Consider the following 19705-nt stretch of genomic DNA (forward strand, 5'->3'; position numbering starts at 1 on the left):
CCTGATAGTGTTAATTCGAATTAAAAAAAAGGCTGGCATTACAGCCGAATGGATTGGGTTTCGATCTAAATTCCGGTTCTCCTTGTGTTAGTAGAGTGCAAGGCTTGAACTAGCTGGCGAGCTTGAATGAAGGTCAAAGTTGGGTTTTCTTTTTCGGATTCGAATAATTTAAGTTTTTCTGCTAATGTATCAAGTTCAAATTTTCCTATGTTGAATCAAGATTTTGATATTTCCAAATCTAATCTGAATGGATTGAATAGGAGTGCTGATGTTGTAACAAGCTTGAATGATCAAGGTCTGCAAATCAAGACCAAAAGTACTGGTGCATTGAGTTCTTCAGAAAATTTCACAAGTTCTTGGTGTGTCGGACTCGGTGATGGTGGCAATGGTGGTGGTGGAAGGGAAGAAAATTTTAACGGTGGAAAAACAAATAAAGGAGAGGGGTAAAATGGGTTATGGCATTGAGGTGGCATGCCACGTGTCATTCACCTCAGCAAATGTCATTGCCACATAGGATTGGATGTCCACTTTGGACAAACTTAACTGAGGAGGGGAGGGGTATATTTGAACCCAAAGTATAACGAGAGGTATATTTGACCATTTTCCAATAGTACAGGGGTATATTTGACCACTCATTTCCGTAAAATTAATGCCAAGACCACACACAGAAGGGAGGAGTGGTATCTCGCTTGTCGCTTTCTGCCATTATCACTCTTGGAGCTACAAGTTAAATCATCATCTCCACACGCACATATTACTTTACTGATTACTACGTCTTTAAGGCTTTGGCCAATGAAAACGAAAGAACCTAATTTCGTTACGTCTCTGCTGAGATTTGAGATTTGAGATTTGAAGTCCAATCATCGTGGCATTATAATTTTTTGGGGTGATGTTTGAATCGAGCTCCTCTTATCACTGCAGAGGAGATAGCCCTTCGGTTACGGGTTCAATCAAACCCAGTAACTTTATTACAAACCCTGTATTTGTATTAAAAAATCATTAAATATGTATAAATTTTTAATTTGAAACCCAATAACTTTAAAGGATTAGAATTCTAAATTTATAGGCTTCAAACTCTAGCTCCGCCTCTTTGGCTCTATGCTAACTTAAAGACTAAAAGCTCCTCTGACAAAATATTAAAGTCCTCAATAATATAATGAAAAACACCAAGGTTCACTGTTAGACAAAACACCTCCAAATTCCAGCAAGCTCATGCAATCCCTGATGAAGAAAATTCATGTAAATGTTGCTAATTTAAGTTTCTAACAGAGACGTCAGTACAGCAGCTCAACGATCAACTGAAAATCAGTTATTGCAACCGAAATAGAGAATATCTTCTACTTTTCAATGAACAAACTTTTGCATTGATAACGTTCGTTAGCAAAATTTTCAGTAGTACAGACTCAACGGACCCATGACATAGCCATTCCATTCAGGGCCACCAACTACCTATTTTGCCACATGAATTACACTAGATTACAACAGAAATAGCTAAACCCTCCCCAGCAGAAGAAAGGGGGCAGGTTCCTCCCTCTATGGCAAGGATTAGGGGAACATACAAATTTTGCCAAAATGTGATTTTAAGCCTATATACAGATGTACTATTCATCTTCAGCATTAAGCCCAACTATCCGCTGACGCCTCTTGTCAGAGCCAGTTCTGAAAGACTCGAAAACAGCCCTAAATGACTCACGCTCTGCTCGCAGTCTCTCTTGAAATATGTTCTGCCTCTTCGGTTCACCATTATTCCGAGTTGATGTCGACTTCTCTTCTTCAGGCAAAGGGTTTGACTTCTGCAAATATTGAAACAATTAACCCAGCTTATCATATGGGTTCCCAGAACACGGAAAATCTCATTGTAAGTGTTTACCAACCAAAGTTGCAGTTGTATTATAAAAACAGAAACCCAGAATGTTAAACAGTGCAGTTACAAGCATAATATTGATAAGTAGCACAAAGATGGAGATGATGATGAGATGAACAAGTTAAAACAATAGTTGCACGAGGAATCTCACCAAGTTGTATCCTGCACCAGGACCAATTACTAAAGATGCATTGGTTGCTTTTGCTGCCCCTATTGAAAAGCCTCTTGTGGTTACCTGGGGAATTAACACAAAGCACAAAATTGAGCTAGAGTGTCTGTTTAAAAATAGTAGACAGATGGCGAAAAAAACAATAATCAGATTAGTAGATGCATAGTGGGTGGAAGGGGAGAGTCTTCCCAACAATTCATCTACCAGATCTTTGCTATTGTAAAGTGTCAGGAGATGAGATGACGAGAAAATAAAAGATATGACGGCTGAAAATAGGTCACTTTTGCTGATAAACCCATCAGGAAAAGCAAAGAAGGGAAAGCGGATAAAGAGAAGAGAGAGAAGACATAATTATCACCAATCATCCCACAGGGGGAAAAAAAAAAAAAACACATATCAATATATAACTATTATAACTATGAATAGTTATCATCTGTAACACGTAAAATTTACCTGGTCACCCCAACGTACTGACTTTCCTTCCTTGCTGTAAGATTGTATCAACCCAGAGAGAGCATTTAAGTTTTTAGCGGCATCTTCGTTTCTTCGATTATCATCTTCATCTAAATCAGATGACCATTTACTCTTTGCCAATCCTTTCACTTCAGTTATTCGGTGGTCCTCTTCATGGTCTGAATCCTGATCATCCTTTACATCGCCTAATATCAAATTAAATAATAAGTATGATCAGATGCTTTTTGCAGCCAAGACAATGAAGAAAGGACAAGTTTAGAGATCCAAAGACTACGTTAGACAGAGCCCAACTGATGTGAGAAGTAATCAGCATTGGAAGGGAGAATAAGTTCAGACCACTGGTCAAAGCTAGGTTGGCGGCTGAACTTAGGAATCAACCAAGTTCAACCACCACAAAAGTCGGGCCATTTGTGTTATTACACGATAAAATCAGCTCAACCTTGTTTTAAGCCTCAACACAAACATACCTACTGTGACTACATCGAATGTAAATATTAAAAAAAGAAGGGGATCGTTCTCAGTTGGTAAGGTAAGAAACGATCTCTACACCAGAATTATCACAAATTGATCTGGGAGACCTACCCAGAAATGATTCCACTATGCAAATTGCCACAATGTTTACTAACTAGAATTTAGGACATACAACAATAGAGTCCAGACAGGAGCAACATAATAAATACAGATGACCCTTTTGACAGATCCATGACATACCATCAACCCGAACATCCTCTTGGGGAGGTACTTTAAACTTCTCTATATTCTCTTCATCTAAAGTGGAAGGCACTCCCAATGAGTCATCATCTTCCATGTCCATGTCCACCTGCAGAAATAAAATAAGACTCATGATTTAGAAGTTTCTACCTCTCAGTAACAGAAGCTGTACATGTTTTAGTACTACCACCTGAAAAAGATGTGAATGAAGACATTACAAGTCGGTGGTTATCACATGATATTCCTAGTACATTACTACTATTTTTTCGATATAATCACCAAGTACATTATTACTATGTAACTTATTTATTGTTCATTAGTTTATTTTCAGAAAAACCCAGACCCCACTTGGGGGGTTACACTGGGTATGTTGTTTATTTTCAGAAAAAAAAATAAGACGTTTGGGACATTATCAGCCGACATCTCTTTTCTTTCCCTCCTTGCATTTAGACATTGTTGACTATTCATGTGTCATTATAGTGTAGGAACTAATACCATCCAAGACAACATCACATGATTTTGGCCATTCATATATTAGTTTTTTCAATAAATGAAAGCCACTTTATTAAATGAACAAGCTAGGAAGACAAAAGAGGAAATATTTTCAAAGCTATATGATGCCAAATTTACAAGCCAGGAAATTTTCTTTTTTTTGGAACAACTTTACAAGCTATGAGAAATTTTCCTTCATGCCAAAAACTGTACAAAAGAAAATGTAGGACTATCCAAGAAGCATTTCCGACAAAATCATAGGCTAGTCTGTTTCTTTTATCTTTTTATAGCTTAAAGGCCAAACTGTTTCTCTCCTTCCAGATACTCCAGAACACATCTAAAGGTGGTGGCATCCCATCCCATTAATCTACCTCTCCTACTTTAGTGGAAGTCTCTTCATTTCATAGCTGCTGCTATCTGCAACTTTAGGTGGGCCTCAGGAGAACTCTACTGGACACATTTGCTATGGAACATAAGCAAGTGTCTATGTGCACATGGTCAGGGTATGCATCAGCTGAACCTTGGGTACAGTTTTCAACAAAATATGCATAAAGAAATTTACCTCTTGGATTCCACCTTCCTCCAGAGCATCTCCATGAAGTAATGACTGTCACATTATTGAAATACAATGTAAGGACAGATTGACATATTAGCATCTCATGTAAGGTCTAAAAGGCTACACTAACAACTACTTATGGAATAACTTTGGTATAAGTATACTTGAGAGTCCAGGATGTAGAACCTAACTATGCAACGAGATAGTTTTTAAGGAGAAGGTACCTTAACATCAAGTTTCAAGTACATGGATGGAGCTTCCTCCCATTTCCCAGCCATCTTTTGTACGTCATCCCGCGTGAAACCATGCACATTCCTTGCTGCACATCCCTGAAATTCACAAGGAAATGAGTTTTAAAAAGTGCATTCAGTGGATCAGAAAATGACCATACATATATACATGCAAGCTATAGAGAAAACCAGTGCATAACACACCATGCTTGATGTTAAATCGTGGCCAACAAAGAAATACATGAGCTAACTTACCGCCGGGTCCTTATAAGTCGCATCTAGCAAGTACACTTCATAACCAGATCTCTGAAATAATAAGCAACACAAATAAGCAAAGAAAACAACCATGGCAAACAGAAAGGCAGCAATCAGCTTTTCTTAAATATATGCGATGGTAACAGGAGAAGCCATAATAGGCAGAAGTAACAGAAGCAGCAGGCATCACTGTAGGGAATGTGACAAGCAATAAAATCTAGAAAGCAAGGGGCAACAACACTCCCATCCAAAAAGTAAAAACACTGGCAAAGAGTATTATTTTTTTGTGTCCAGTCCAACTTGCACGCACCTCGACAATCCCACCGAGTACCTGCTACCTCCCACCAGCACAGGTATCCACCCTTAGTAAGATGGGAAAAAATCAACTAGTGTTTTTTGTTAGGGATTTGAATATTATTTCCGCGTACTTTCTCAAAAATATTATTCCATTTAACATCTTATTTTTTAAAAAAAATAATCTGTTTAACATCCAAATAAATGATGAGAAACATAATAATATCAGCTTTGCACTTAGTTTTATCATATCCTATGAGCAACGGCACTTTATCCACTACTTAGATTTATATCCTATGAGCAAAGGCACTTTATCTGCTACTTGTGTGTATAGATAGATGGACAACTTCGGATGACTTGTGTCTCATTTAGAACTTGTAGGTATTTTTCTAACACCTACTGGGTGTTCTGATGAATGAAATTATTGGCTTACAAAAAAAGGTATTCAGGAAGGCTACTTAAGCTGCTTTGATGATGTAATACTACAGGTAACCAGACAGAATAGATAGGAATCCACCACATTACAGGGAGAGACTTCGATTGCCTTTATACTGTTAAATTTACACTAGACTGCTTAATTCAAAATTTCAAAATATACATTAAAAAAAGTTCACGCAAATCCCACATAGGGAAACGATTACTTTAACTCAACCCAACTTAAGCTGCTTTGATGATGTAATACTACAGGTAACCAGACAGAATAGATAGGAATCCACCACGTTACACGGAGAACTTCGATTGCCTTTATACTTTTAAATTTACACTAGGCTTAATTCAAAATTTCAAAATATACATCAAAAAAAGTTAACACAAATCCCACACAGGGAAACGATTACTTTAACTCAGCCCAATCTCGCAACTTCAATTACATTAACCCAACCAGCATTACTTAGTCTCATCACAAAAAATAGATAAAGAAAAAGATAAACACCACAAAAGACTAATACAGAATCACATAAATTTCAAATAACTGATTAACAAAGTGAGTCTTATAATTTATCAGATAGAGGTTTTCATAATTAAAGGATATATACCAATTTCTCTGAAAATTTATGGCAAAGAATTACCAAACTAATTCCATGTAATAACCAGCCAAAACTGAAACTGACTCAATACGATAAAAACAAATTACTAGAGGACAAACTTAGTCACTCGAGTCTCTTTTGGCTACAAATCTAAAACATAAACCGCATTTTAATTGTATGGTCGTACTAGTTGCTTGGCTTCTCCACATATACAACCGCTTTCATCAAATCAAGTTCTTTTAACTCCCCACCCCATCCAAAACAACCAAACCTAACCCCAAAAGAAGGAAAATTTGGTTCAGGTAAAGAAAGACATTTCCACTTATAAGATCTGTCAACCAGATATCCTTCTATAAACCTTCATGATCTTAAAAGTTATTTAATAGGATTGATCTGGTGAATTACATAGTTATAGATATGCAGTTGTCATCCACAAATTTGTACATTCTGAATACATGCAGTTGTTTAGCAGTATTTAGATAACCAGCATAATATATCGACGGTAAGCAAGTTGTGCAGCAGGTACTTTAGACGCAGATCCATAGTTTCTACGAAGAAGTTGTAGATTGGGGGAAATGCTAAACCTAACTATTATCCAAGTTTTCTGTTGCTCTAGCTGGGTATTTCAGCCCCATCCCAATGATAATTGAGCTTGCTTACTGAAAGTTTACAATTTTGCATTGTTCTTTGGTAAAGCTTAATTTGAAGCTTCAAGCTTGATGAACCTGCACGTCGGAATATATGCCAGTTTTATGCTATCAGTTAGTAATAAAATTTAAGTTCTACGATCTGTCCTAGTCGATGCATTAAGCTTTATGCTTGTCAAATAGCAACTATCTGCTGATTCAAATCATCAACTGAAGATTTCAATATCCCACCAGAAACCAAACTTCTCCATATACTGCATCTGGTAACATCTTAACTTTCTTGAACCAAAGCCACTCACCCCCACCCACCCCCAACGCCGATAATCTTGAACAAACTTTCAACTGGAATATAATTTCTAAAATCCAGGAGTCTATTCAATCAATAGAGATGTGAAAAAGATAGCCTTGGCAATTCCTACACATTGTTATGTGTTATACTAGGAATGAAGTTTAGTGTGAGCAAAACAAGACACAGCAATAACGTATTTGCGGAATTGCAAGCAAAATCACCACTAAAATATTAGTGACAACGGTGGGCCAAAAACACAAGACAGGGTGCTTGCTTTTATCTTCTTTAGTAAATCTACTCTAAAGCAATGCATGAGAAGGTGTTCTATATCAAATCATTGCCAACAGACAAGAACGAGTTAAAATCCTAAACAGTTCACACACAAGTCATCAGGATATGGTACTTTTAGGCAGACCAACAGAAAATAGAAACTGAGGCAAAACCCACGCCATGAATTAAATAGATTCCAATTAACAAAAACTTAAAATACAACACAATTTTAACAAAATATTAGGACTGAACGGAGTGAGTTTTCGAACTCGCAGTATCCACTCCGCCATATTGGACAACTGAAGGATAAGTGACTTCAGCCACAAATTCTCTTGATCAACTAAGGTTATATTATTTTAAAATTGAAAGAACTGCCAACCTATAAAACAGTGACAAACTACACATACACAAACACAAAAGGTATAAGACTTTTAGACATTCAAAGTGTCCTTGAAAACAATTGAACGAGACTATAGCACTTGAACTGGTTGTGTAATAGAGAGAACTGAGAGTATACCTTTGCGGTTGCCCAAAACTGAGCAAAATCAGCTACCCGCAGATTGCGGTCATCCACTAAGATGAGGCACAAATACCAGCAACAAATGGGTCAATTGCCAAACAAAACTGCATCTGTAGTTAGTAAACTGAAGGCAGTGCAAGGCACTGCATCACCACTTAATCTATAATTAAATTATGGTTGAACTTTTTAACTAGACAATCTAGCATGACTTGAAGAACCAATGTGCTAGCTATGATCAAGAAACCTATGGGATACTGTCTACCTACAAGTTTCCTAGATCCAACAAAAATGGAGGTTTTCTATAGAAAAAAATATGCTCCAAAAGAGGGCAACAGATGATACAACAAAACAACAGACGGCAGCGTGTAATTCATTTCACTAGCAGATTTTGAGAATCTCACAGAAACAATAAACAAAAGAATAGACATCTAGCTGTAAAAGAAAACATGATGCAAATCATTTCACACGTCAGTCTTAGATTATGGACAAAAAGAAGAATTGTGGAATTGCAGAGTAAGAGCTATCATCTTGCCCCAAAATACCATACCAATTACGAAGGAGAAAGCCCCCTCGTCTAGGGTCTTTTTGAAAGCCTTCAACATGCTTGACCGATAAGCCTGAAAGAGGAGAGAATATCAATATAGGCAATAATATAGATGAGGCACTAAATTGCAGAAAATTGGGGAAACAAACTGGTAAAATCCCAACCCATAAAGATCAACGGGAAATATCATAAAATGACCTCTCTATATCACATAGAGTATGGACGAGTCAAGCTTCTTGGAAGATGCAATTACAATATACCATTACATTGAGTGTTACCTCATAATTTCAAGAAGCTTCCTAGGCATGCAATATGAAAACATATTTTTTTGCCGATTGGTGAACCAGGGCTCTCAAGCCCCCAGCCCAGAAACTAAATAGTGGCATTTTGTTGGTCACTCGTTTACACTATCCCCCCCCCCCCCCCCCCGCGCGCCAAAACAGGGAAATACAAAAAGGAGAAAATAAGAAACCATTGTCTCTTGTTTGCTTGCTTTTATTATGTCCATAACACTCTAATCCAAACCGCCCACACCCGGGAAAAAAAAAAAGGAAAGAGGAAACTTAACTAGGACTAAGTGCAGTTTCACCTAGCATTGCACAGTAAGAACTTGAAGAAAACCTCAATAGAAAAGAATTGGACAAACAAACCTCAAAATCAATACTGCTTTCCCTGAATACTGCATAATTCTAAGTTGTAAATTTACCATATTACTCATCTAGCCTTGCAAATACCAGGCAAAGAGGAACTTGTGTAACCAATTAAACATCACCATAAGCTGATATTGAACATAATTTACCACTATGAGGCTCTTATACTAAGCTTATAAGCTAGTCAAACTATCTTATAAGTAGTTTTTGGCTTATCTCTTATCTACGCGTTTAGTCCAAATCAGCTAAAAGTCATAAGTTGGTCACACCTAGCTTATGGTTTCACAGCTTCTAAGCACTCTGGGTTTGTCCAAACCTTTTACGATTTTATCCCTAATATCTTTTGTAATCTCTGAAATACACTTCCTAAAACTTTGTTTTTTAAATCACTCTTCTATTTTCGTCATTTGTCCCTTTTTTATGATGTAAAATACTTTTAAATTAATATTTTTGGTAACTAGCTTTTGAGGACATTTTGGCGATTTTAACAGAAAAGGTGCTTATCAGCAGTTCAACACCTTTTTACCAAACACATTAACTTCTTATATCAGCTTCAATACTTCTACCCAAACATGTAATTGCTTATTTATAAACTCAGTCTCAGCACCTAAAAATGTTTTTCATCACTTGATGCTTATCAGCTAGTTTTATACAGCTAACCCAACAGGGTCTACATCCTAGGATGTTGTGAATCAACACCAACTAGAAAATAAGAGCTTTTTTTTTTTTTTTTTTTTTAAGGTAAAAGTTAGAAAATAAGAGCTTCGACAACATCAAATCAGGGGCGGATTTAGAGGGTGTTCACCCGAACACCCTCGGCATAAAATTACATTATATATATAGGGTAGATTTTCTGTGTTTATGTACATCTATTAACTTTGGAATACCCTGAACTGCAAGGGTGTTCAAATTTGCCTCCTGCGTTCGATTCCCATGGACAACATTAATTTTTATATTAGCTTTTGTTGTTTTTTCCGAACCCCCTAAGTAAAAATCCTGGATCCTCCACGGCATCAAATGCCAAAAAAATAAAAGAAAAACAAGCTCCCCCCCGGAGTATCCTCAATCCCCCCCCCCCCCCCCGGATTCAGTTAACAGCTAGTCAGCATATGGATTTTACTCCACTGCAGATATATCCCTTAAAACTACCTCTTAGAAAGGCAGATAAATATCCAAGACTAAAGGCTCCAAATTTTTTTTTGATTGGTAAAAGCCTCCAAGTTTGAATCTATGGAAGTTCAGTTAGGCAGAAATGTTTTTACCTCCTCCATCTCAGGTTCATAGCAGTATTCCATGACCTTCTTTGTCACCATCTTTTTGCCTCTGATAGAACCAGAAGATCTCGAAACCTCACTCTCCTCCACCTGCATGTCCAAAAGAACTTGTTTTTATTTTTGGGAGAATATATGAAAGAAAGAAAAGCAAGAGATGTTGACCATCAAAAGAACTTCAAGTAAGAACAAGATAAGACCTTGTCAACTTCAGTCATGAAGTAATCATCCATTGAGTGAATACGAGGGGCAGTGCCACCGTTTTCAACCTCAAGATCACGTAACATCTTTGCCAAATAGCTCTTTCCACTCCCTGAAAATTTGATAATAAAAGGCTGAAAATACAAGAAGAAAGCTTACCGAGAGAATCCAAATTCTTTTGGCACAGTGAGCTTTCATTTTTTAAACATTCTTCATATAAGAATGCGGGCAATCCAGTCACAAAAGGACATCTAACATGAGTGCCAGCCGTTAAGTGGTTACAACAACAACAACAACATACCCAGTAGAATCCCACAATGTGGGGTCTGGGGAGGGTAGAGTGTACGCAGCCAAGAATCTATAGAATCACAAATGATTATCCTTAGGAGGGAAGCAAACTGGTCATACTTTTCCGGCCCCTAGACTACTTTCAGTCGGTATCTGATGGAATAATGAAGTAGGCCAACAAATGCAATGCAAGGAGGTCAAAAGTGAAAGAATTGTCTCAATGGATCCCAACATGCGAGAAGGAACACGTCTGATCCAGGATCACACTTCAATTTTTCCCAAAGCAAGGATGTATTATCATGAAAACGACAAAAAGAGGGAACAAACAGGGGAGAAAGTGAAAGCCATGAAGGAAGAGAGAGAGAGAGAGAGCGCACACCCAAAAAGTTCATTCATTCATAATTAGCTAGTACTTTGTGCAGAAAGGTACTCTTTAATTTCCAGTGGTCTGGAAAAATCCAAACCACCTAAAGGTAGAATTGGTCACAAATTTTATTTTATTATCTCAACTTCAACTTGATATAATATTTGCAGATCAATATTTGTTTCACAATGTGGTCCATTATTTCAAAAGTTGAAACCCAGCTTCCGTAGTTACAAGTGAAATAAAGGTTTTCACGCACAAGACTTCAACTTTTTTTCCAAATGAAATTCATGTCCAAATACTTCAAATTCTCTTCTCTCTTCCCTATTCAGCCAAATATTGTCCAAACGCCTACTAAGCATACCCACATCAAACCAACCTATATATATGTCTCCAGCAGACTTAACACAATAAAGAATTCAACTTTCTTTTCTTAACAACAGCAAGTTTCACTTATCCTTTTCCTTCTTCGGGGGGGAGGGGGAGAACTAAAGAAGTCTATATTTTAAGTGGGGAAGGTATTTAGTCTCCTCATCAAGTAATACTAGGGTCAATAACTTTCATTAAAACCTGGTGATGGTGTTCATATTAAGTTTTGGAAGGATAGATGGCTTAACAATGCATCTCTCATGGAGTTATACCCCAGCCTTTTCAACATTGCCAGAGACAAGGATTCCTCAATTGCTCAAAACAGAATCAACAACAGTTGGGATGTGCATTTCAGAAGGTTTGTACAGGATTGGGAACTTGGGAGTTCGATGGAAATGACAGCAAAGGTGGAAGCTCACAACATTGATGAAAGTGCACCAGACAAGTTGAGATGGGGAAACAAAGGCACATTCACAGTGAAAGAATGCTATAGGCAGCAATGTTCTAATAATCAATTGCCTGATATATGGCCATGGAAGCTAGTATGGAAGACTAAACTGCCTATGAAGATTAAATGATTCAGCTGGGTTATACTAAAGAATGCATGTCTTACTTTGGATAATCTGAATAGAAAATGCTTCCAGTTGGGATAAGACCATCAGAAAGGTCTGGAATATGATTCCTCCTGCAATTTTTTGGTGTATTTGGACTGAGAGGAACAAGAGATGTTTTGATGATACCTCAACTCCTGCTCAAGCTCTTAAAGCCAAATGCTTAGTTAATCTTTTTTTCTGGACAATGTTGTCCCCTGAACAGTTTTTAGTTTTTATTAGTACTCTTAACTTGAGAAGGAATCAATGTATGGTGGCCTGCAATTCTCTTTTGTATTTTTGCCTATCTGTAGTTACGCCCCCGTAATTATGCATCTACTTATGCTTTTCTAATGAAATACCTTACTTCATCCAAAAAAAAAAGAGCAAAATCTTATAGTCATAATCAGATATCAACTAAAAGCAAATGGACAACTACATAACTAAATGAGGTAACCCTTGGAAAAGAAAGAAGCACCTGGAAGCCCCCGAAGAATTACAACAAGATGATCAGGACGGGTAGCTCGGTATGGATGCTTTAGTATGTGTTTAGCATCAATGACTTTTGACTTCTCTAGAGGTACCTCTAACAGAGGATGTTCACTTCCTCCGGAGCGTATAGATGATGAAGTATAGCGATGCATATGGACTTCCTGGTAAAACACACAAAAATCAGATATATTAGGCATGTTTCACCATAACTCCCAACATAAAAAGGATATGAAATTGTTAAGTCAAGAAGCAAGCTAAAGGCACACACATGTACATCTTTTATTCTGAAGATCCATCGTTCAAGCTAGTGTGCAAAAGAGCAGAGAAGGCCAAAAAAAGACTGGGTAACTTTGTCCATCAATGCCTTAGACAGATGGGAAGAATCACCTAGTATTTTTGCCTGGCATCATAGTTCTCAACCCACTTCATTGATCACTAGGTCTCTTGAAACTTTTTTATAGGTAACGTTTCAATATTTATTTGATAATTAGGCAATATTTCAATATTCATATATAATGTCATCTCCTGAGCCATTCAATAATAGAGATTGCAGAGTGAAGAACACAAACAAAGCCCAAAAAACTGAAGGAGTACCTCTATAGCAGCGCGAGATGACAAGTGTAAATTGTGTTGATATCGTGATATGGGCTTTTCTTCAGGAAGTGAAGGATAATATGATGGCAAAGGAGCTGAAGAACCAACGGAAACCGGAAACAATGAGGCAGATGTTCCAGGTGGTGAAGATGAGACAAGACGCTCGCGCAAAGGGGGTTCCATTGGAAGTGGAGGTGGTGGAGAAGCTGGAAGTGGCGGCTGGTTAGCAAATGCCTTACCACCATGCGCCGAATACAAGCTCATCCCACTACGGTCCGCTGAATTAACCTTATGGTCGTATGGTGAACCATAGTGATCTGATTTCGACTCCATATGATTCTGCGTTGCATAAGCCTCCGAATGATGGTTGTAACCGCGACCATCCATAGGCAAACGGCTTGTCTGTTCATGGTACAGTTTATTCATCCCTGAAACTCCATGTCTTGGAAGATACCCATCTCCAAGTTTTGAGCTGTACCTTGATCCTTCATAATTCTGTTGATCGTGCTCTACATTGTGGTAACTATCACCGTACTTGTAACCATTTTTCCGGGGCAGATTATTGTCAACATCATCATATCGTAATTGTCCAAACTGTCCATTATTCCCTTCCCTCATCGGATATTGCTGTCTCTCGAAACGTTCTTGATCATGAAATCTTTGATTTTTATCCAAATTACGATAACCTGGATCAACAAAACTGCTATTGCTACTTTTACCACCTAGGAATCCATCAAATTTCCCATATTCTCCAGCATCAAAACTACCATTCCCCTTGTCTAATTCGTGATCCGCCCCACCAAATTCGTTAATCAGTTTCAATCTCCTTTCATTATCATCTGGAAACCTAGCTAAATTTGTCAACTTTTTGCTCATAAATTGACCAGGTGAATCATCAACTCTCATTCTCTTAACTCCAACATTAGCATTACCATAATCATAACTAGGGTTTACACTCCCATATGCATCCGAAGGCCGTGGATTATGTTCGTAGCCATCAATTGTAGGGCAATGAGGAGGGGGCCCACCGCGATGATCGATCTTTACTCCAACATTAAATGGATCATAACTAGGGTTTAGATTGCCAAATGCATCCGAGGAGGGCCGTGGATAATGAGGAGGGGGCATAGGGTGATGATCGATATTTACACCAACATTACCACAATCATAACTAGGGTTTAGATGATTTCCATACGCATCAGAGGGCCGTGGATGATGTTCATAGCTATCAACGGTGGGATGATGAGGAGGGGGCCCACTACGATGATGGATATTTACAGCAACATTACCACAATCATAACTAGGGTTTAGTGGATGATTTCCATAGGTGGGACGACTAGGAGGGGGTATAGGGGGCCCACCGCGATGATCGATGAAGGGGTCGTAAGGTGCTGCCACGTGGGGAGGAAGTGGAGGGGGATATTGATAACTAGAATTTGAAGAAGGGAAAGGGGGTGGTGGTGGTAGAGGAGGACAGATTCTACCTTGGATTGGTGGTGGTGGTGGTGGTGGAAGATGAGGACGCCATGTATGATCCATCTACGATCTTGAATTTGAATGAATTCGTGTTGGTAGTTTGTGATTCAATCTTGTAAAGAAGATTGAAGGTCAGCACACACTGCTTACAGAGGGTAAAAGGAAAATAGTAAGAGTGAAGATGGAATTGATTTTGTGAAGGTCTATTAGGGAGGGGTAGGTTTTGTTTTATTAGTATGTAGAAGATCTAGAACTATCTTGCTTAATTACTTTTTCTTGTTAATTTCATTAATTAATTATTCACTTAAAATTTACTTTATTTTTCACGTACAATTATTTGTTCAACATTATATTTTTATAATAATTATGTTATTTTACAATTGTGTACATTATGGCTGTTTGTTTGGTTCAAAATCGGGATATCCCACTATTATAATTTTCGGATTAAAATCGAGATTATAATATGGATAACTTATCCCTTCTTTTATCTATGTGATAAGTTATACCAAAATTCTGGTATAAAAATAAGAGAAAGGGCATTTTTCATACTTGCCTCATTTTATTTGGTAGTGAAATAAGTGGTCTTAATTTAGATTAATTATATTAATTTTCGTATCCAAGTGAACTTTCAGGCGAAGAAAATGCATTTTCCAGTTAGAATTACTTTGTAGAAAATAAGGTATAAGTTGAGTAACTTTACTGATATAAAAATAAGATAGAGATCTTCATTTTTTACACATAAGAGATCTGAAAAAAACACATAAAAAATTTAAAAAAAATATTTTTTTCTATTCAAATTATAAGAGGTCCTCGTAACTAACCTTGCTCCATAATTTTACTAAAATGAGTGACCAACAACAACATGCCAAGGTAATTATAAAAGTGGAGTGTGGGGAGGATAGAGTGTACGCGAACCTTATCATGAGTGACCATTCGAGAAATTTACTCCACCATGTTTATATTAAACTAACTTTTGAACAGTCTACACTTTTTAATTTGTATTACTAGAGTAAAGAAGTTCAATTGACCTTTCCTACTCAGTTAACTCTCTCAAAAAAGTTTTCTGAAAACCAAATTCACACATTACTATAAAGCTAAAAAGAACTTGGTTTCCGCTTGATGAACTTTGCATCTTGCAGTCCTGTTTAGACATGAGATAGCAAAAAACATTACATACTGCAGGGATCAATCCCAACGCGTGTCATAAACTACATGTTTGAACAGATGAGTAAAAGGAACAAAGTTAACATGTCAATTTACGAATATCCTTCAGCTTGAATCGTCATCAAGGAGCAATATCATATCAATGTATTAACAGTACTTCACAATGCTTCAAAGGTCTGGAGATCTTAAAATTTTTACAATATAACATTTGAACATAGGTACCAATGGCATTCACAAGAACAAAGTCAAACTCACCACATATATCCACACTTCAGAAAGTAAAGACAAAAGGAAAAAGGCTGCTTCAAGTGCAACTCATTTGACATTTCTGAGAGATGGACCATTTAACGATCAACAGAAGCTTGAAGGAGTCCATCGCGAATCTGGCTTGCCACATCTCTTACAGCACCAGGCCCGTGAGGAAGGAAGACGGCAGATGATTTACTGGAAGCGCCAATTTCTTTCATGGTGTCAAAGTACTGGGTTAAGAGGACCATGTCCATAACATCCTTTGCTGAGGTTCCAGGCACATTCACTGAGAATCCGAGCACGCTGTCTCTCAAACCATCCACAATTGCTTGGCGCTGTCGTGCAATACCTAACCCTGAGAGATACTTCGACTCCGCCTCTCCTTCAGCCCTTTTAATTTGTAAGATCTTTTCTGCCTCTGCCTTCTCATTAGCAGCCACCCTCATCCGCGCAGCTGTGGAGTTGAAAATAGTTAAGACATGAAAAATATCAAGACAAACGGAGCAAGAATACCATTACACTCAATTAGGCAAACTGGAAAAAGAAAAAGAAAAAAAAGAATATCCATACCCTGGAAACCCTTGCTTACACTTATGGCAGTGGGCCGGGGCGGGGCGGTTTGCAGGGTTAAGCCCAACTAACCCCCGCACCATTCTTTCTCACACAAAAAAAATAATTAAACATGGGAAGGAAATAGAAACTAGTCCATAAAGAGCTTGGTAGACATAGATGTTATTACAAATCCTAAAGTTGTCATATGACTGTGAGAAGAAATTGTTTTGCATAAAAAATTCACATAATACCGCAAGGAAAATCCATCAAGTGACGTGTCTCTTGGAACTATCTAGTTAGAGCAGTTGAGAAAGAGCAGGCACCGGGCATAATTAGAGAGAAGATCTTAACATACCAGCATTGATTTCATTCATAGCCCTCTTCACATGCTCATCTGGTTCTATGTCAACTATAAGTGTCTGAACAATTTCATATCCATAAGCCGACATAGCCTGCAAAGGATCATAATAGGACTCGTATTAGATCCAACAAACAAACCAAATTGCTTGCATCAATTAAAAAAGAATATTGAAGAATTGGCTTGCCTTCTCAAGTTCATCCTCAACAGCCCTGGCAATTTCATTTTTCTGCTCGAAAACATCATCAAGATTGAGTTTTGGAACACTTGCTCTTATAACTGAAAAAAAACATAGATTTGTTTAAGTTAGCAATATCTATTGAAACCAATTTATTCGCAGAAATGGAACATCAGATTTATAAACAGACAGCTTAGGTATCTACCATCAAAAACATAAGCCTGAATTTGACCCTTAGTGTTGCTTAGTTTGTAGAAAGCATCATTTGCTTTGTCTGCCAGGGCACGATACTGAATTGATGCCACAACATTGACAAACACATTATCCTGCACATATGTTGCACTAAATGTATTAGGTCATAATATCCATAAACAGCGAAAAACCATCACCTACTTATGTTTGTCAAAGTGCAAATGGTGGTTGACTTTGATGATTTGGCTATGAACCAACACAGTTTGTTTCAAGTAATGGAATTCCTGTTTTGGAATAAAGAATAGACCTTTGTCTTTGTCTCGCAGCGAACATCCAGTTGTTGCAACCTGAGGGAGAGAAAGCCAGCTAGCTGGAATCCGAGGAACCAAGGCAGACAGTGGCAACCTGGCTCAAGCACATCTTGATACTTGCCAAACTGCTCCTTAATTGCAACAGTGGATTGATCAACTTGTACACAGCACAACAAATTGCCCATACTCTGTAAAGATTGCACGAAAAAGGAAGATGATCCACAGAATTCAACCATGAAACATGCTCAAAAGATGTTATACAAATAGAACTTGTCATTATTAACCACCAATTTAGACTAGTACTAATTTCTCAAATGAAAAATTGAACAACGTAGTACTAGTTAACAAATTATACTTCAACATCTCAAGTTTACAATCCAAAAAGGGGTAATATTTCGAACTATGATTCTATATTTTCCAGGGACTAAAGATGAACTTCTATTAGAATTTTTAGGAAGGGAAGGTATGTTTCTTTTTCTACCTTTTGTGAGTGGAAGCAGTTCTTTGACACAATCTACAGCATAACTAGAAGTAAACTCATAGTTAACCAAGAAACTAAATTCATTGTCACGATACCAGCAGTCCAATTACTGTTGTCTACAGCTAACTTTATGCATCTATAGAAGACATATCCCACCAAATTGACATGAAGTTGAATTTTCCTGTCAATCTTCTAAAGAAAGAAACTTCTCAACCTACTTTACAGAAGGCAATAAACTAAAATCCATGGCATCATAAAAACTAGCATAGCTATTTTCAGTTTACAACTTATTTGTAAAATAGATCAACTTTTATACAGCACAACAGATTGCCCATACTGTGTAAAGATTGCATGGAAAGGAAGATGATCCACAGAATTCACTCATGAAACATACTCAAAAAGATATTAGAACTTGTCATTATCAACGAACAATTTCAACTAGTAATAATTTCTCAAATGAAAAGAAAAGTAAGTTTACAAATTACACTTGAACACCTCAGGTTCACAATCCAAAAGGGGTAATATTTTCGAAACTTTTGGCTGGGACTAAAGATCAACTGCTATTGTATTCATCTACAAAAAGGCATATGCCACCAAATTGACATGGAAAGTTGAATTTTCCTGCCACTCTTCTAAAAAATGAAACTTCTCAACCTACTTTTACCTTATCAAACCCAAAACCAACTTTCAATCCAAAAAGGCAAGAAACTAAAATCCATGGCATCAAAGAAACTAGAGCAGCAATTTTCTGTTTAACTAAATTTATGTGACACTTTTAGCTTCCCGAGATTCAATATATGTAAAGTTTGACCAATAATTTAAATGTATTTTTTCATGTTATTGACCTGAGAAGAATTACAACTTATATATAGTACTTTTCGTATAGTTTTTCAAATATCTAAATTTTAATTTATTTATATATTGAGTTGGTCTCGCTTCAGAGATTAGTCAAATTAACTTTCAAGAAACCAAAAATATAACATAAATTGGGACAGGGAAAGCAATTTACAGAATTGATCCCATTTCACTTAACAGTATTAAACAAAAAGAACAACATAGAAACATGTATAAAAAGGGGTGAAGAAATCAATTTCAAGAAATGGGAAAATATAAATTATATTATCTGCATCTACATAAACATACTTACAAATCACAGGAATTGCTAGCAAAGAAGTCTTGAAGAATTGAAATGGGCTTCACTGGACAGAGGGGGCTGTGTTTATATATTAGGGGTATGCCTGTGACTTGGTGAGGAAGAGAGAAACAGATTATTATGTGGAAATTAATTATAAGGAGAAGATACTTTCTTGGAAAATATCAAATTGCCGTAGCCTCTATTGGCCACTTGTTCCCATCACCATCTCATATTATTGTATTCACTAGTGGGAAGGAAAATACTCGGATTTTTTCCATATATTACATCCATATACGACCAAACAAATTATTATGGATGTCACTGGCCATTAACTTCGCAACTAATATTTTCTTGTTTTGGGATTAGAAAGGTTGAGGAATCCTATCCGAATAAAGATTTGATTTATCCAGTATTTTTTGTAAAGTCGGGAACTGATATAAAGTGCACACG

At 37.2% G+C, this 19705-nt stretch overlaps 2 protein-coding genes across 3 annotated transcripts; both read right to left on the reverse strand.

Annotated features, from left to right (window-relative positions):
• Positions 1–1341: 1341 nt before the first annotated feature.
• Positions 1342–14836, reverse strand: LOC132052419 (uncharacterized). The gene is made up of 13 exons (XM_059443939.1): positions 13160–14836; positions 12552–12726; positions 10462–10574; positions 10253–10354; positions 8344–8413; positions 7794–7849; positions 4752–4802; positions 4491–4595; positions 4273–4317; positions 3219–3327; positions 2487–2692; positions 2016–2099; positions 1342–1793 (listed from the first exon to the last, which is right to left on the reverse strand). Exons 1-13 carry the CDS (start codon positions 14696–14698, stop codon positions 1602–1604), a joined length of 2847 nt encoding a protein of 948 aa, XP_059299922.1. The 5' UTR covers positions 14699–14836; the 3' UTR covers positions 1342–1601.
• Positions 14837–15903: 1067 nt separating this feature from the next.
• On the reverse strand, positions 15904–19461 carry LOC132052421 (hypersensitive-induced reaction 1 protein). Of its 2 annotated transcripts, none has more exons than XM_059443944.1 (6): positions 19264–19461; positions 17636–17827; positions 17342–17462; positions 17146–17237; positions 16956–17052; positions 15904–16502 (listed from the first exon to the last, which is right to left on the reverse strand). In XM_059443944.1, exons 2-6 carry the CDS (start codon positions 17822–17824, stop codon positions 16144–16146), a joined length of 858 nt encoding a protein of 285 aa, XP_059299927.1. In that variant the 5' UTR covers positions 17825–17827; positions 19264–19461; the 3' UTR covers positions 15904–16143. The 2 variants fall into 2 exon arrangements, with proteins under 2 accessions (XP_059299927.1, XP_059299926.1); XM_059443943.1 differs by having other exon boundaries at positions 19268–19459.
• Positions 19462–19705: the final 244 nt, after the last annotated feature.

Source organism: Lycium ferocissimum, chromosome 4, assembly GCF_029784015.1.
Source record: "Lycium ferocissimum isolate CSIRO_LF1 chromosome 4, AGI_CSIRO_Lferr_CH_V1, whole genome shotgun sequence".
Lineage (NCBI taxonomy): Eukaryota > Viridiplantae > Streptophyta > Magnoliopsida > Solanales > Solanaceae > Lycium > Lycium ferocissimum.

What these genes read in the sequence shown, in the direction of transcription:
- LOC132052419 (XM_059443939.1), bottom strand. Translation starts at nt 14,698, where the DNA reads ATGGATCATACATGGCGTCCTCATCTTCCACCACCACCACCACCACCA. An exon ending in ATGAACCTGAGATGGAGGAG is followed by an intron (nt 8,414 to 10,252) that starts GTAAAAACATTT and finishes CTCCTCTTTCAG; the next exon opens with GCTTATCGGTCAAGCATGTT. An exon ending in AGGAAGGTGGAATCCAAGAG is followed by an intron (nt 3,328 to 4,272) that starts GTAAATTTCTTT and finishes TTATTTCTGCAG; the next exon opens with GTGGACATGGACATGGAAGA.
- LOC132052421 (XM_059443944.1), bottom strand. Translation starts at nt 17,824, where the DNA reads ATGGGCAATTTGTTGTGCTGTGTACAAGTTGATCAATCCACTGTTGCA. An exon ending in TCAGGCTTATGTTTTTGATG is followed by an intron (nt 17,238 to 17,341) that starts GTAGATACCTAA and finishes GTTTTTTTTCAG; the next exon opens with TTATAAGAGCAAGTGTTCCA. An exon ending in TTGAGGATGAACTTGAGAAG is followed by an intron (nt 17,053 to 17,145) that starts GCAAGCCAATTC and finishes GATCCTTTGCAG; the next exon opens with GCTATGTCGGCTTATGGATA.